Raw genomic sequence first — 18,058 nt, forward strand, 5'->3', positions numbered from 1 at the left:
AGGAGGGGCAAAACTAAAGGAAAAAACCCAAACTCAACAAATAAGTAAACTCCACAACAGTGACCATTTCTTTAAAATCAGTTCTCACTGTGATATATTATTTCTCTTAAAACCATCCAGCTGAAACTATGGAAGAAGAATACTGTAAAGAATCCATGTTACAAATACACTTTATTTGGCTGGACTGCATTACAGATAACTTCATCTGTCTGCCGTATACCATGGTTTTGAAAGATTATTAATAAGGCACTGATTAGTCACAGTAGTTAAAATCAACAAAACCAGTAAACCCAACATTTTATAGTATGTGAAGGATGAAGGGAGTAGCCAGTACATCAGTAGCTCAGACGTAGGGTTTAAGAAAACAGGAGAAATAAAAAGAGCTGATACTACGGACCCTTGCTGTGGATGCAGAGCCTAAACCGAGCCTGAAATTTCTCTTAAACACAATCATAATTGGTATTTCTGTTAACAGGAAAACACACATAACATGCAAAGTGAAAAAGAAAGAAATATTAACATTGGAAATCAAACTTGAGGATATATTGTTCACTGGAATACTGTGTTCCATTTCAAGCACCCATATGGAAAGGTGGAAAAAAATTCAATTTTTCTTTCCATGCAAAACTATATTTTAGCAATTCTTGAAAGGTGGATGAGAGAAGGAAGCTGGAAAGCTGGAGGACAAAAGCCTGTTCAAATTCTCTTTTTCCTTTTGCCTGGATTTGCCTTTTGCTGCTGCAATCTGTGGTGGCAGTGAGACCATTGGGGTCATCACATCATGCATCACTGTCAGGAGAAGAATTAAAACTCTGATCTCATGAAGTATTTCAAAGAAACTTAGAAATACAATGTTTCATATGGTTAGACTTAATTTTACAGTCAGTGGGGGTTTTGGTCAAGTGAGGAATGAAAGATCAGGTATAGGATCATTTATGTTTGAAAAAGTGAAATGATGTCAAATGCAGCAATGTAGGAAAAATGGATGGCAGGGAGGACAGTGTGCAGGTGTTAAAAAACCCCGCATTTATTTTGTCTCAGAATTATGCAGGAGTGTGGACTGTAACCAATTTAAGGATTACAGCAATTTCTCCAGTCAAGTGTTTTCTGGTTGCAGGGAGCTGATGGTTTTCGTAGGGATTTCAACTCTTGATGGGGCTGGGTAGAGGGGAACAAGGAAATTCCCTTCCCTTTTTCCTTGTGTTCTGCCTTGCCTCTTTTGAGTTTGCAAGGGGATTAGGGTGTGCATGGAGTGCACAGTGTTGAATTACCCCAGTCCCTACCTAGCTGGTACTGTGCAGTGATGCAGAGGGAAACCAGCCCTGCTTCTACGTCCCTGGACCGTGCCTAATTAGGCAGCTCTATTTCTGCCAATTTCAGAGCTTGTTTGTCCAAAGTTACATTTCTTAGAGACCAAGCACAACAAAACCATAGGGTTATAATCACATGGGGCAGCATTTAGGTCTGTCCTCCTGAATGAAGGCTAAATAGCTCCTGACAAAGCAAGAAGCTTGAGAAATTGTGGATATGCAGGCCCGTGGAACAACCGCCCTCCAGATTTTGGATAACAACACACCTGAGGGTTTCTAACTCCCAGTGTATTTCCAGTGTGGTATTTCCCCAACACTTTCTTTTAAACTCAAAAATGTATTCTCCTGGGAAGAGAACAAACCCTTGGGGTCAGAGTCTTCACAAGCTTCTTTTTAATGAATAAATATATCTAATCCCTGTACAATGATAATCTCCCAGGAGTTTGTGTGGCATGCATCTCACCTCCTACAGCAGGGACTGGAACTTTCTTTTAAGGCCTTCACCAGCTGATCTAATCTCCTCAGCCATGGAGTCGGGCATCTGTTGGCTGGTGAAATCCCTTAGACGTGGTTGTGGGGGAAGAAAAAGAATTCTGTCTTTTGTTGTAGTGGCTCACAGATTGTGAGTTTACTTGCCATGTTAGGCAGGAGGAATTAGTCAGATGACTTTTTTCATTTCCTGTTCTTAATGTATAAGGGTTTCTTCTGTGCATATAAGTAGGCAGTTTCTGAATTAATTGCCAAAATTGTGCTTGTCTTTACCAAAAAAGCCCTCCAAAAACAGAATTTTAAGGAAATTTTAATCACATTAAGTCAACTTAAATTTCTTTGCAATTCTACTAGAAATAAACATCTATTTCATTAAAGGCTTGATTGTAAATCCAACTTAAATAAATGGGCTAATTATGTTTTTATGATAATTTAAAGAAATCAGCATTGCTATCAGCTTTGGCAATGAGACATGATTTCTGCTGGTCTAATTTTAAGTTTCTTATTTCTGAAGTGAAACATTAAAAAGTATGAAACGGCTTTATACTCCTTTTACCAAGAATTATGCTGTTATACTAACAAAAAGAAAACTATTTTGCACCAATCTATTACCATATAGTTTTTTCGGCATTGAATGTACACCATGTGTCTGAGGCATTTTGGAGGCAAACAAAATTTTGCAGGTGAGTGCAAGCTGAATGAACAAGGTCAGTGAGATTCAAAAGACTTTAAATCCCAAATCCACAACACTCTGTACTTGGATATGGAATATGCAAGTAGTTCTTGCTGGTGTTGCCTGGAGCTGCCAATAGCTTGCAGCTGAGCTGCTCAGGTGTTTGCAGGAAGAGCCTCATTACTTGTGTGGTGGCATAATGAGGGACTGGAGATTCTTACTGAATGTGTGAGGTGGTAGGAGCTGCACTCCCTGGGAATGAATTTGGAAAGCTGCCTGGGTTATGTAGTGCTGAACGCTGAGGTGGTGGAGCAGTAATTAATAAACTGCTATAAAAAAGACAAATTTCACATCTGAAAATATTTTCAGCAAAGTGCCAAGAAAAGGGAATGTTACTCATAGGTTAACATTAACAGAGTCTCTGCTTAAAGATGATTAACTCATAAAAGCAAGTTTGGGTACAGTAGGAATCTATTCTGGATGCTTTGTAGATACAGAAGGATGGTTTAAGGTGTGTTGCTTTGTTTTTTTTTTTGTTCCCCTTCTTTCTCAAGACTGCAGATTTATCTTCTGACTTTTGCTTCTGTCATGCTGCTGAATCAAACTAATACAGTTTATCTTCAAAAATACTTTTCCCTTTAATTCTTTTGGATACCTTGATTCTAACTATATTACCTAGGAACCTGAGTTTAATCTGTATATCAAAATATAGCATCTTTCCAGTTTATTGGAAGCTTTTTTTTTCCCCAGGTATAACTCCTTAGCTATTCTGAATGTAATAGTTTGTGATTTCCTGCTTGTGTGCCTTTTAAAATCCTGTTGAGTTCATTAGTTTAGCAGTGGGATTAGGCTAAACAGAACAAGATGCTTAAGAAATAAAACAGTGGATAGATCTTGTTCTACTTAGCTATTTTTTTATTTGTTTTCATCTTATGGCTTTGTGGTTCTGTTATTTTTTTTCTGTCCTACTTTTTCTATTCTTATCTGGATTTTTCACATCTTCCTTTTCCTTTCTTTCTGGAAATAGATGTCTTGAGATTAATTTTAAATTATTTCCTTCAGTGCTCTTTAGAGCACATTCTTATCTTCCTCATGCATTAGTTCATTAAATTATTTCTGACATCAACATTACCCCTTGATGAAATTATAATCTTGAATTCAATTGGGTGTCATGTAGTCTTGGGTGGATGTAAAGCATTATTAGTTTTATAATGCTACCTTATGTTTCACTTTGCTCTCTGCTAAGAATTTTCTTTATTTTAATAAAGACTTTTGCTTTAGTTCAAGTTGTTTTGAAAAATGTTTGTGGCATTAGAGGGAAAGCAGTAGAGACATAGTGCACACCTATTTTTTTCTTGCATGTGATCTTTAAGGCTAACTTAGTGATGAATCTCCCTTTTAATCATTCCAAACAAAGTGTGTTCCTTCATCCTCTGATGAAGTGGTTATAGTTGTTATCCTTGAGCTTAGTGCTTGAAGTGATGATAAAAAAACTCATCAGCTTCTTAATTGGTGTTTAGGGTTGAAGCCAGATTCTTCAGTTGCCATTGTACTGATACCAACTAATTAGACTGAGAATTATTTGAGGCCTTCTTTTGTGAAAATTACATCGGTTTTCTAAACCAAATCTGTCTTATGAGTGGGAAGTTCTTAAATGAGCTGTAGGAACATTTGGGAAAAGGGATCTTATTAATTTCCTGTTGCAGACTCACTTTTACTGTTACTTCATTTCAGGTAACCTTCAAAGCATCAAGATACTCTGTTTCACCAGACTTAAGATTTGTTCTTCTTGCATATGATGTTAAACAGGTAAGCCAGCCCTTCATAATCAAAGAGCCTCTAAATCAAAACTCCAAAAGCCATGTTGTTTTGTTTGTTCCATTTGCTATTCCACATAATATAATATGACTGGTGTACTTGATTTCTCTTCCAAAAACCTTCTGATTCCGTGATGGGGAAGTTTGTATTTAGGTGTGTATGGAAGTATTGCCTGGTTCTCAGGTAGGTAAATTGCAATGGCTCCTCTGAAGTGCCATGCTGGTTTTGGCAGTAAAGGTTTTCTAACCCTTAATCTGCTCTGTTACCACCTGTTTATGTGAAATCCTATCTTTTGATATTCCTTCTGTTTTAAACAGTTATACTGGTCATTTATGTACTATACAAAAAAAACCCCAAAAAACTAGGCTGATTCATGTCATGGAATTTTTGTTGCTGGCTTCAGGGGTCTGAAGTGTGATAGTCTGAAAGCCTGCATAATGCAGTGTATTCTTTGTTTCTTACAGTATTTAGAGATTTTGTTGGCTATTACATTGTCAAGAAGAGTTTTGATCAATAGTACCATGTAGTGTTTTCTAAAATAAATCTTGGAACACAGAAAGGAAAGAAAAAAACTAGTTTTCAAAAAAAATAGGACTCAGTGGTTGTTTGAATAAGTTTGGATTGTTTTCTTTGTTCTAATGGTGTTGATATAAAGTGATTTGTTAACTTGGTATTACGTCCAAGTAGGGTTTTTATCTACCAGTTCTGGTGGATTCCAGATCAAGTTTTCCCTACAATATGCATCTATCAATAGGAGAGAGCTGCTGTTGTTCAGTTCACTGTTTTCTGGTGAAGTGTTCCAGTTTTATTTGTGTCTGAAAAATACTTGCTCCTTGCTGCTTTCCTTCTTGATTGCTTCTTATATTGTGAAAGATTTTAATAATCCCTCCTACTGACTTAAATTCCTCATTTGTTCTATTGAAATTTTGATTTTGGATGGGCTTTTCCCCCTTTCCTTAAGATTTTCTTAGAAATACCATATGTAGCTGATACAGATAAATAAGGAAAGCGTCAAAGTATCCATCACTCTTTATTACATGAAAATATGTTAACACCAGGGATGAATCCCTGGTACTGTCCTGCTAGCACTCTGTCCTGGCACTGGGCAATCTCCTGCCTGCTCCGAGCGGGGAGGACGGAAACCGATGGCGGCGCAGGAGGGCAGGCGGAGCTCCTGGTGGGGTTTGCCTTGCCCACCCATGGCGAGGCAGGAAAGAAGTGGAGGGACTTCTTTGTGGGGGGAGAGGGTTTATTGGAGAGGAAAATCCATGGAGAAAGCCAAAGAACCGTGGCTTGCAGGGGGTCTTGTACCCCCACAATATGTGGAAAACACACAGTAACCAATGGAACATCAGCCAGGGGGTGTTACCGAGGTGGGGAGAAGGAATTGTGGCAAGTGGGAGAAGGGGTAGGCAGGGAGGAGTAACAAGGGCCAATTAACTAATTAATATATAAACCTCTTTGGAAAGACAACCAAGTATGAGAAATAAGGGGAGGGGAGGGCTGCAGCCAGTGGTAAGGCACAGATTTATATATTTTTCACAGCCTTTTGAATGCTCAAGGCTTTTGGGCTGTGGAAGCATCAAACCAATGGACCCTTTGGTCTACTTGATTTGGCTGGCCACGGCTCACCACAACACCGTGGCCCATGATAGAGATGGTCCATTGGCATGCAAAGAGCTCTCAGTGCATGCTGAATCTATCAGTTCACAGTAGAAGCCTCTTTCTGTATTTCAGTCTTGGTTTTGTTGCAAAAAGAAACTTTTCCATCCTTTCACAGTGAAGTTACATAGAGGAAAAAGGTTTGGAGCATTTACATTTTCCATCTAGAGGTTTTCTTTGCTCAACTGTATTGACAAGAAGTAGTTAAAATGAGAAATGAACAGGGTTTGGCAAGCAGTCTGTGGTGGTGGTCCTGGGTGGCTTTGGATGAGGCTTGTGTTGCTTACTCTCAACTGCTCCAGCTGAGCTCATGGCTTTCAAACCAGAAACATACTGTGATTGTCATGCCTTCTAAAAGTGGTGGTGGTGCTCCTGAAACTCATAATAGCTGGCTGTTGTCACTAATACCTTAGCTCCGAAATATGCTTAAGGTGGAAGGAAAAAGCACCAAAAATCATGTAAGGCAATTTATGCAGAAGCTGCCCAACATATTCTTGTGAATAACTGGAGAAAGTTTTTTTTCTCCAAATTTTCTGACTCTTGGGATATTTGTTAGGCTGAAAAAGCACTTTTGTCTTCTCCAAATCTGATGGAGAAAAGGCATGCAATGCCTTGGAAAGCCTGTATATTTCCTCATAAGTAATGCTTCCGAATTACATCAAGGGTTAAGTTAGTGTTCATAATTCTTGTGATTTCGGAGCTTTTTTTCTCAGCCAGAGCCAGACTTACTGCATCTGGATGAGAGGAAATCCTCTTGTCTGCTTTACTTTCCCCCCTGGCTATTAACTGTAAATTATTAAATTTATTAACTATAGAATTAAAGTCAATACTAAGCAGCTTAGTATTAAGCTTAACTGGAGAGTTTCCAGTTAGTTTCAGTAGAATCAGGCCAGATTCTTTCTTCATACCTCTTTTGAGTGTAACTTTTTATGAAACTGAGGATTTGCTTATTGTCATGTGTTACATGGTTGAGTCTAATAATACCCAGTTCAAGGAACCACAAGTAATTTATATTAGACATTAGGTTGATCTCTCCATCTGCTATAAATTGCCACAGACCTCTGGACCTTACTAGCTATGTTTTCCCCTTTTTTTTCCTTCTTTGCTAAAATTTAGGCGTGTAATTGTCCTGCAATGTATTTGATGGGATTTCTGCTTTTGAAGAGTCTCAAGGCTTTGGGTTTTTAAAATTATAATGGTTGTTTACATACATCAATCTGTGTTCTTCGTAACATACAGTAATACAGCTGGAACAGATTTATTAATCAACAGTTTTATAAATAAGCTAGTGTGTTTCAGCTGAGCAGATTGGAGGGAAATAGAGACAAATGCTCCTTCAAGACATTTTGTCATGAAATTGTAATTAGAAACAAGATTATTTTGATGTTTGGATTAAAAATAAATGTTGAGTTAAATTAAGTAGTTGAATATTTATTTTACTGTTGTCAGCATTTTCTTTAATCTATTTTATGCTTGGAATGGCAAACTTTAATTAAATTTGCAGTCATTTCAGCACAATTAAGAATATCCTCTATGCATAACGAAACATAAATCTGCATGAAAATAAGCCATCTTTGAATACAAAAGTAATAATTGAATGGTCATTTAAATTATGCTCAATACAAGGATGAAAACCATTTCCTGTGGTATAGCAGTTGGTTTGGTCTAGCTCTGTGAAAATATTGTGGAAGAAAATCTTTTTGCTGAGGAATTTGAGGTGTTGTACATTGATTTCTGGACATCAGGCTCCCTCCATCTCCTTCCCAGCAGGTCACAGGACAGGCTGGTAGTACTGGCATAAGCCCAGGGGCTGTCTGGTGTTTCCTGTTGGAACACAAGGCTGCGGTGATTGTAGAGGTACTTTCTGTGTGTTCTTTGCTGCCCTTCTCCGTGGTTCCTCACGCTTCTGGAATGCTTTTCATCAATTCTCCGATGTTTCTGACGTTGCCAAAGGTCCCATGGGTCAGCTGCAGTGTACATGGTCTTTCTTCCTGTCACTCCCCATAATTTGGTTGGCATTGCTGAAAAGGTCTCATTGTGCAAGGCAGCAGATCAGTAATAGAAACTAATTTGGGAAATGAGCTCAGACATCCTTGCTGGATCCATCCTCATTCTTCTGGGACAGTGGGAACACAGCACCAGGGAAGCTATTGTACCTATTGTATGCAGAGAGGGGACAGTTTTGCAGGACTGTAGCTTTTTGATTTTCCTTTGAAGACTTCCAAGGTGTGAGCAAAGAATGTGACACTCTGGGTGACAGTATCTAAGCTGGCTGAGATTTCAAGAAGAAAGATTATTTCACTATTGCTTTCAATAAGGACTGTGTTAAAATTACATTTGAAATTTTTCTCACTCTTCTGGTGCTATAATTCACAACTACCAAAACCTGATTTATAGTTTTGATAAGAAAATGGAGATCAGACACTCTGTTCTTGCATTAATGGTAAAGAATGGGGCAGTGAATTTGCAGAAGAGCGAGAATTGAGGTCCTAGGAATTCTTTTACCATTAGGGAACTTTGGTGTCCCTCAGGGTTATGCCTTGTAACTTGTCCCTGGACTCCACATGAAATGAAAATAAGCTTAATTCCAGATAAAGTGTTTTTGCTCACTCATCATGGGCATGTTGTCCCAGTGCTCTTGCTGGAGCATAATGTGCCACAGAAGAGCAAGTGAAGAAGTAGATGAGATCATTTCCTCTCTTTCCTCATGTGATTTTTTTTTTCTTCCCACAAACAAACTGTTCTTCCTTTTCCCTGCTTTCAAAGCCCTTTTGAATGCCAAGCTTCAGGAATTTTTCCTACTTTATTCTCTTTTCTGTTAATAAGGCATCATCTTCTGTTTTCAGTACAAGATTAATTATGTGTGAATTTTTTTAGCTCTTGGTTCAGAAATGTGCTTAAAAACAGATTAAAGTTCAACTCTAGTTTAGAAGCGTGAGCATTTATATGCTCTCTAAAAAAGGAAATCTTCTCCTGAATTTGGACTTCAAACTGTAATCTTTTTTAGCTAGAGAATTTTAATAAAACAATATATTTAGCTTAAAAAAAGTAGATTTTAACACTTCTTATGGTAAGATCAGGATGAAGAATAACCCAATCCTCTTCAGAAAGGAAGGAGAAAAATAATTTTAAATCAAAATGCCACTCATCTAGTAGAAATAATTCAAAAGTGTATCTGAATATTTTCAGTTCAGTGTATTAAAGACAAGAGGTCCAACAGGGCATTTGAAGCAAAGAACCTCCAAGTTACTTTCTGCTGTGTGCTGACGCCTGTCATCACTTTGCTGCTATAATATCTATTTTTAGAGCATAATGACAGGGACCATGGTCTACAGTAAATGAAGGACAAACAAGTGACATTCTCATCAAGCTGTTAGAGATTGACTTTGATACTGGCTTACTCAAGTGCACTGAAAGGATCTTCAGGAGTTTGCCTGCAAATTAGGAGAATCCATGAGGGGAAGAACTCATTGAAGTCTTAAATTATATGTTCTGCATTAGAAAATTATCTTTCTTCTGAGCAGGTGGAAACTAAATGCTCAATTGTCAGTAAACCTCTTGGTCAGTGAAATTAATTAGTGGATTTTTGTTCTGAAAAATTTAAAAGGTAAAGAAACTACCTTGCATTATGTCTTATTTCTAATCATGACACTGGTTTTAACGTGTGCAGGTGTTTTCAAGATGGTTTATACAGTGCTTGTGGAAGTCTGACTATGAGGAGCATTATCTGCAGTACCAGCCAAGGGTTGGAAACACACATAACGAAGATGAAATGAAATCTGTCATCTGGCACATGGAAACAACATTTTCTCAACAAGATTATTTCATACAAAAGAATAAAAAAAGACTTTTTAAACCAGCAGCGATCTGGCCAACAATATTTTATGTAATGCTCTCTATGAAGTAAAGATCTGATATAAAATTCATGCTATCAACTTTTTCCTCCAGAAATGCATGGTTCTTTAGATAAACCTGTTTTTCATGTGTATTTCTGCAGGTCCTCAGGGTAATCTTTCATCTCTCATTTGTTCATTTTGAGATGAGTCCAGAAGCAAATCATGCAGGTGCACACTCCTGAACTTAGGAGATCGTAAATAAAAGTCTGATCCTGACATGACTTTCCCATTCATCTTTATCTCTCGTCAAGAACACGAAGGAACAGGTTTTATCAGCTTTAGGGCAGCAAGAAAAAAAATAAGAAGGGATTTTTAAGTGAGATCCACCCCCAAAGTCTGAACTCATTTCTTGCAAATAGTTTTTGTGATATGTTTTATTCCTCTCTTAGGTGTGACAAGACTGGGTGCTTAAAAGGTCAAATATTGAGCAATTCATGGAATTAGGCTGCTCAGATCTTTGTGTTTTAAAGGCTGTTGATTTAGTTTGAGTTGAAGTTTTAGATGGACAGAGCCTGGTAATATAACAGTGAGGCTGTAGGTTGTCTTGGCATACTGCTCTTCTTTTTCATATATTTGACTTTATTTTATAGAGCTCCACAGATATGTAAGGCATTTTTAAGATATAAAAAGCCAAGGTCTTTGCCTGAGGAGATGATGTGCTTTGTAGTAAAATATGGCAAAATGAATTTTATGACACTTCCTACTATCATGAATTATCCCCTAGGAGTGAGTATTCATGTGAACACACAATGTCCAACTTTTATCCAGGATTTTATCTAAATTATGTGGCAAAACATAATAGCCACCGGTCCCCATAAATGGAAGATGGGGAAAATAGAGTGTATTTTATGGTTAGAATCATGGACATTGATGTTTGTTTTGTATTTGTCTGATAAACAGCCTCCATGTTTCACTCCTGTTGAGTTGCAGTCCTTTAAGTGCTTGCATTCAGTTCATCAGACAGGTTACTGCCTCACCACTTACTAGAAGTAGCAGAGTTATACCTGGAGGATCTGCATATATCTGCAATATTGTTTAAAAATGATTGGTATATTTGTAATGGGATGTTGAGGCTGCTCTCTGCCAGGGCGTTACTGTGATGGCCTACAGGACAGGGCTGGAACTGTCACAATTTCTGCCTCTAAAAAAAATTGGAACTAAAAAGATGGGAAACTGGAGTACTGTTTGGATGCTTCCACTGTTTCTTTAAATCTGATGTGGTAACTGCCATGTCACATACCAGTCCTTATGCATCTACTTGCTGTTTTTCATAAGGGATGTGTTGATTCATCTATGCAAGTTCAGCCTAGCGTAGCAGTTAAAAAAAGTAGATCACTCTTCCTAATAAACCACGAGACAAGGTGTTGCTGCTTTTCAAGTAACTTACTGAAGTTTTCTGTTCCATTTATACTCACAGGATTGCTGCTCAACCTCAAGTTTTATAATTAAACAAAATAATTCTAATTTAGGTAGAAGATGGCTTTTTTCCCTTTTTCAGAGTTGCCAGAGTTGAAAATTCATGATTTGTGTTTCAGGTTCTTGTTCAAAGCCAGTATTGAAAAAGAAGATTGTACTTTGCTGTTGTTCAGTAAAAATGGACTCTAAGGCATTTAGCTTTTCAAACAAAATGTTTATTGACAGAAAAAGTATTTATTTTCAATAGTATTGTCATTCCTATCAAGTGTGAATACTGTTATTTCAGGAGGACTTAGGTGATGTCCAACTGAGTTTCTGAGATCCAGCAGCCTAGGAACCAGTCTTAACATAGCTCTTGATTTTCATGTGGTTGTATTCCTACATCACATAATAATCCATGGGGGCTGGAATCCTACTGTGCTGATGCTATAGAAACAGGCAATATTGCACTATTTAAGTCAGCAGTTCCCCTAATCTATGGACAATTTATTTTATATAGCATAAATTCTGCCTTCTGCTGTGAAACTGCCAACTATGTCATCCCCCCTGTTCCTCTCTTGGGCATGGATAATGTGCAGAAGTGACCCAGAAATGTCCATTGTAAGTGAAGAGTTTGTCTGTCACAGCCCATGGACAGAAAAACCCAATGTTTAAAATTTTTTCTTTGTTGTTTTGTTTTAATTCCACATATGTCTTGTATGTGCTAGAAATAGTGTGCAGCTGAAAGCCAGTTATACAGTGATATTGCAATGTTTGGGGGTTTTTAGAAAATGGGGTAGTAATGATACTTTTATCAAAATAATGTGATAATAAGTCTTCCACAGCAGTGCTGAATGGAAAAAAATAAGGGGCTGTGTATATAAAACTAAGACAACAGGACAGCCTGAATAAATAACAGGGCAAGAACTGTTGGGAGTCCTAATTGGGGACTGTGTTAGTAGCTGTTAAAGGCTGGAAGAGCTGAACAGAGCTTTAATTTGGATTGAGATCTGCCAGAGTTCACCACAACTAGACTCACCTGATGCACCCACCTGTTTTTAACACTTTATTCTGTGTTCCCAAGAAATAATAATTCCCTTCCTCTTTACCAAAAAAAATATGGACTAAAAGAATATTTTATACATCTTTCAGTTTTGACAGGTTTTACCCTGAGCATGAATTATTGTTACTTCAACTGCTACTCCTATTGATTTCTCAAATACAGGAGCTGGCTCACATCAAATACTGTGAATAAACGACTTCTGAGGAGCAAAATCACTTTGTGGCTCTGACTATCCTGTTATGTTAAAACCTTTTACTGAAAATGCCATGTATGTTGATATGATGCAGATATCCTCATGTTCTACAGTGACTAATTTCAGGTCTAACTTAAAGACACACTGAACCAAAAATAAACAAGATGGCATTACTTAAAGAGTAGTCCTCTGAGCAAATGCCTGCAGTCCAGTTCATGTGTTCAATACACCTAGAAAATCCATTTTAAACAATGGGCTTTTTTTGCTTTTATTTCATTTTTCATAATATCCTCTCTCTGAAATTCAATAATAATGTATCTTACTGAGAAATGTGATATGCATTATAGCTTTCTCATTAAACTTTTAAATAAGATACCATTAGTATTGATGAATGTAATCCCAAATGGTCACTTAATCTTAAAATTGTCATTGATCACACATTCAGAATTTTAGTCTTGCAGCCAAAATAGTCTATATTGTCAGTGGTCATGAATTTTATACCAATAGCAATTAACATCTTTCTTTAGCTGCAGTGTTATTAATTAGATTTACAAACTAGGGATTACTTAGCGAGCTTCTGGTTGGTTTTTTTTTCCTAACAACATTTACTAAAGAATCTTCTCAGATGTATTTGATATATGAAATAGAATGCTTAAGCACAGTCTAGAAACCCAAACTTGTCATATTTTGAAATATTTTGGTTTTGACTTTTAATAGAAATTAAGACGCAGAGTTATTCCATAATATTGATTGCTGAGCTAGCGTGTGGTTAAAGTCACACGAATAGTAGAGTTTGGTTTTACAAATATCTTTAGAAAAATTGAACCAAATATCTTTGTAGAGGAGTTTTTCACATGTTAAATATGTCAGAGAATCATAGAATGGTTTGGGTTGAAAGGGACCCTAAAGATCATCTCACTCCAACCCCCTGCCATGGGCAGGGACAGCTCCCACTAGACCAGGTTGCTCAGGCCCCCATCCAACCTGGCCTTGAGCACTTCCAGGCATGGAGCAAGGATTATACATAAGAATGTTTTAAAATGTACATATATGTGCTTAGATTTAAGTAAATATTGATTGAAATATTTTAAAATATCCTACAATTTAAATAACAATACAAAGTAGAAGCATATACAAGGCAAAAAGGGTAATACTTCTCCAGTATTGTCCATGCTCTCATACATCTTTTGACTGAACTCTATCAGTGTTGCTGTCTTGAAATCAAAACTCCCAAATGTAATCTGCAGTTCTTATTTCAGTTGTTAAATACAATCAGGGCTAATTAGACTTTGCCCAGAGAGGCTGAGCACTTTCAGGACCGGGTTGGATAAAGCCCTGGGCCTCCTGGTCTGGATTCAGTGTTTATCCTGCTTTGTGGATGGAGTTCAGCTGATGGCTTCCTGGGATCCTTTCGATGTGGCTGAGTCTGAGTCAGTGTCATCACACCAGCAGTGTTCCCCCTTGAGATAAAGAGTCCCAAGATTTAAAAAAAAAAAAAAAAAAAAAAAACCAAAAAAACCAACCAAACAAACTTTGTTTTGAAACAGTCTCCAAGAAAGAAAACAAATGTCAAACATCTACCCAAATGTTCCGTTTCAAAAGGTTGCAAATAATAGATAAATATTCCTTAAACCATTTTCAATAATTTTATTTATCCTTTTCTTTTATTAAGATTAGATTTGTAATCTCCAGATGTTTCTGTATCTTTGTGTGTATTACAAATCTCATCCTTTGCCTCTTCAGACACATGAACAGAGACAGTTCTCACTGTATCAATCATATTTGGTGGGAAGAATTTATGAAATATTTCTCTGCTGCAAAAATGAGGAAAATCAGACAAAGGGAAAACCTAAGCTTTGACTGAAGGTTCACAGTCACTTTTTGTTATGATTGTCAGGTAGGCTGACCAAATCTGGAATTATTCTAAAATGTGAGGGGGGGAAAAAATAAATACACTTCTCAATTATTCTGCATAATTCTGTCTCTATCAGCGGTGCATATTTAATAATAATAAAATTTTGCTTAAAATAGAAAAGTTGGAAAAAAAATACAACTTAAAAAAAATCATAGGAGTGATCATACAACTTGCAGCTTCTTTTTAATTCAAAATGGCAAGTTCTTGGTCAGAAGAATCTAACCCAGAAACTGAAAGTGTAACTATAACGTACTTAACAAATGTTTTTAGTCTTGAACAAGAGAAATTTTGTATTGTGTATTAATTCACGCATTGAGCAGGGGTGGGAGGTGTTAGCCTTTCTGTTTGCTTGTTTTTCATAAGCAGAAGAAACCCAAGTATGTTGACATCTTAAAATCCTGGCACCTTTTTGGAAAAAAGATTAGTCACTTCAAAGACAAGTTCAAGTGTCAGTACCTGTGGTAAGGACAACCTGTAACAACGGTAAATGGTCCAAAACATGAACAAACTTGTTTAAAAACTGTCCCATGGAAAATATCTGCTCTACCCAAATGTCTAGAACCTGACAAAAAGGATCTAGAACCTGGAGGGTGCAATGGGAGCTTCAGAGCTGCTTATCACACTTCAGAGAACCAGGGCAAGCACATCAGAATTTAATTTTCTTCCACAATCTTTCACTGCTCAGGAAATATCATTAACTTTATATTCAAGTAGCCATTGTCATCTAGTGGGCTCCTCAAGTGCTTATCACTTCTGAACTTGATGAAAATGCTATTAAAGTCAGTGGAACTTTTCCCATTGTCTTTAAAATGGACTTTTGGATTAGCCCTTGTCGAGCTATCACACAAATGTGATAAAGTCATAAAGTCATCTCCGCACTGTGACAGCATCGGCCACGTGGACAATGAATAAGGCACAGGATTTTCAGCAGGATCTTGTAGAGGATTTATCAATGTTTTCTGCAACTTATCTGTGCTGTGAGTTGGCCTTTAGGGTCTGTAGGTTGTTTATAACTTTGTCAGGATCAGTCAACTCGTTCCTCATGATGTACCCTCTCTTTAGGGACAACCGTGACAGAGACTTTGGACAGCTGGCTGCTGTCATTGTTATTTTCTGTAGCATTTTGAGTGCAATTCACTTGGCCCTGATGCACTGTCAGCTCACAGTGGTTCTAATTGCCATCTTCACTGTCATTATCCTAAAGATATTTTAAAACTCCATTTTCCTCCAGTGGAAGGCTTCCTGAATGTGACCTTCATCTGCTTTTTGTGGATGCTGAGACAAGAATTGATTCAAGTTCTTGTTACTGTCAACTTCTTCTGCTTGTGGTTTCTTTTCTGGGCCTCCCTTCGCTGTTTAGCTGACATCTGTGTGAATGTGCTGTTTAACATGTTCGAGAGGCTGCAGAGGGGAGTGTGAGCCGGTTTATTCCTCTGCTGCTCCTCCCTCCTGGGGAGCTGGGTTTGGAGTGGTACCACTCCTACTTACATCCGCTCCTCTCTCGTTGGGATTTATGTTCCAAGCCTAGCAGCTGAACGTGGCCTTTGCATCCTTCTGTGATTGCACCACCCTGGTCGGGCTTGCAGGGCAGGGGAAATCAGTAATTGGTGCCTGGTGCAAAGCACAGCTGAACCTCAGCCTTTCCTGTGATAATCCCGTGTCTCTCTACTGTCCCCTGGGGATGGCTGGGTCTGAAACTGAGATCTAACAAAGTCTGCTCAACAGCTTGAACTACCATTTATGCTCTGATGGAGGATTTATGAATTTATATAGTTTATTAATGAAAAAAAATCACCTTTTTCTAACCTTATCTTGGAGGAGAGGTAGGAGGAAGAATCTATACATCTGTGATTAGATTAGCCTGGGAGAGGTTTGCCTGTGGGAAAGCTGTTCTTGTTTTCATGCTTTATCAATTAGTAGCATAAGCTGTTGTACCCCTTGATTGTTTATTTGTTGATACATTTAGATAGTTTGCAGCTGCAATGGACTTCTATCTCTAGTCCTTCCTTGTATCATGTAGCCCCTGTGTTGTAAAGCTGCATTGAGCTATTCCACAGAATATCCTGGGTTAGAAGGGACCCCTGAGGATCACGGAGACCAATTCTAATTTAACCCTTTGAATTCCAGTCCTTGGGAAGATACAGAAAATTAAGCCGGCAGAAGTAACTTTGTGTCTCTCTGTCACATGATGCCAGTGCTACTTTATTTTTGTCCCAGATGTCTTTTTGAGTCAGCAACACTAACAGCAGTGGAAGTTTTAGCACAGCAGCATAATGAAGATCTTAAAGGGCATGGTGTTAAATGTGCTTTCAGCTCAGCAAAGTGTCCTTGAGGTTCAGGGCAGATCATTGGCTTTAATGTAACCTTTTTTTGTAGGTTTCTTTCAGAGAGTGGACTGCATAAATAGTTTAATTTAATTTTAGGGTATAGGTCTCAACCCTTTGTTGTGAGGTTTATATTTGTCATGTCTGTGGATGTTGGTCAAAGGTGAACATTCTTGGAAAATGTTGTGTTTTCTGGAATTCTGTTAACCTGGAATTGTACCACAAAGGCTCAGGTTGCCATAATGGTTGGAAAACTTACCTGCAATAACGTAAATAAACTGTAGTTAGATTTAAATTAGCAAATTGAAGTTTCAGTAGTGAGTGTATGGCTATTTTCCCTTAATTTTAATGTAACCAAATCTTGTACCTTTTAAGTTAAACAAGGCTTTTGAAGGAATGTTATAGACCTTAGATCTGTCTTATTTTTGAGGTAATGGTTCTTTTTTCCGTCTGCCTCAGTCTCAACCCATATGTGATCACATAATGCTATATTTGTGGTTCTGGAGTCTCAGTGATGTGAAAAAAAAAAAATAATAGAAACCCTCTGTACTGTAACTTTCATTCAGAGATTGCCAAGTGACATGAAAATCTCATACCTGTAAGAAGTCCTATAAAGGTGTTTTTAAATTTGAATATATTATATATTTATAAACTGTAATTTTTTACTTTTAAATTATATAGGAAGGCTTTTCTGTGTCACCAGTATGTCTATTATAGTATATATTATAAACATATATATATGGACAATTTTTTTATTAAAACAATTAAGGCAATATACATATATATATATATACACATAAAATAAAAATGTAGCAATTAAATTTGAAGTGTGATTTCCAACACCTTGAGACATATAAAAATCAGTCTTCCCCAAAAGGGCAAATATAAAGTTGAGAAAGGAAACTTGTATATTGATAGTTTTTCTCATGAGCGGAATTTCACTGTGACTCTCAGCTGTGGTATTCATTACAGCAGCCATCTGCTTTGGCAGTGCTGTAATTTCTTTTTTCAGTGGCTCAGATGAAATTAAATTCATCATACAGTGAACACCGCTAGGAAAGAAAAAATCTAAATATGAGCTTGGTATTAAAGTTATGGTAGCTCATTGCAATTTATGTCCTATTTGTATAGTGTTCCAAAAATAGAAGAACATCATTAACTGTTTTGAATATTCAGAGAAAGGCTGTCTATTTGGGTAGTTTTGCTTATATTAGTGTTCCAGTAACTTTTGCAACCTGACAGTGAAATGGGATTTTAGAACTTGAAAATGTGACAAGAAAATGAATGGGGAAAAACACAGAATCAGTGGAGGTCACAGTG

General features: G+C 37.4%; 1 protein-coding gene across 3 annotated transcripts in view; it reads left to right on the plus strand.

The window, feature by feature from the left end:
- DPP10 (dipeptidyl peptidase like 10) overlaps positions 1 to 18,058 on the plus strand; it is a 454,002-nt gene that overhangs the window by 329,134 nt on the left and 106,810 nt on the right. For all 3 annotated transcript variants that reach the window (XM_042040820.1, XM_042040819.1, XM_042040821.1), the window contains exon 5: positions 4,207 to 4,281. In XM_042040820.1, the coding sequence (XP_041896754.1) occupies positions 4,207 to 4,281 (75 nt within the window). The remainder of the gene's footprint in view (positions 1 to 4,206; positions 4,282 to 18,058) is intronic.

This window comes from Corvus kubaryi, unplaced genomic scaffold (genome assembly GCF_017639235.1).
Source record: "Corvus kubaryi isolate FWS band 111438036 unplaced genomic scaffold, C.kubaryi_AGA036_p1.0 37396, whole genome shotgun sequence".
Taxonomy (NCBI): Eukaryota; Metazoa; Chordata; class Aves; order Passeriformes; family Corvidae; genus Corvus; species Corvus kubaryi.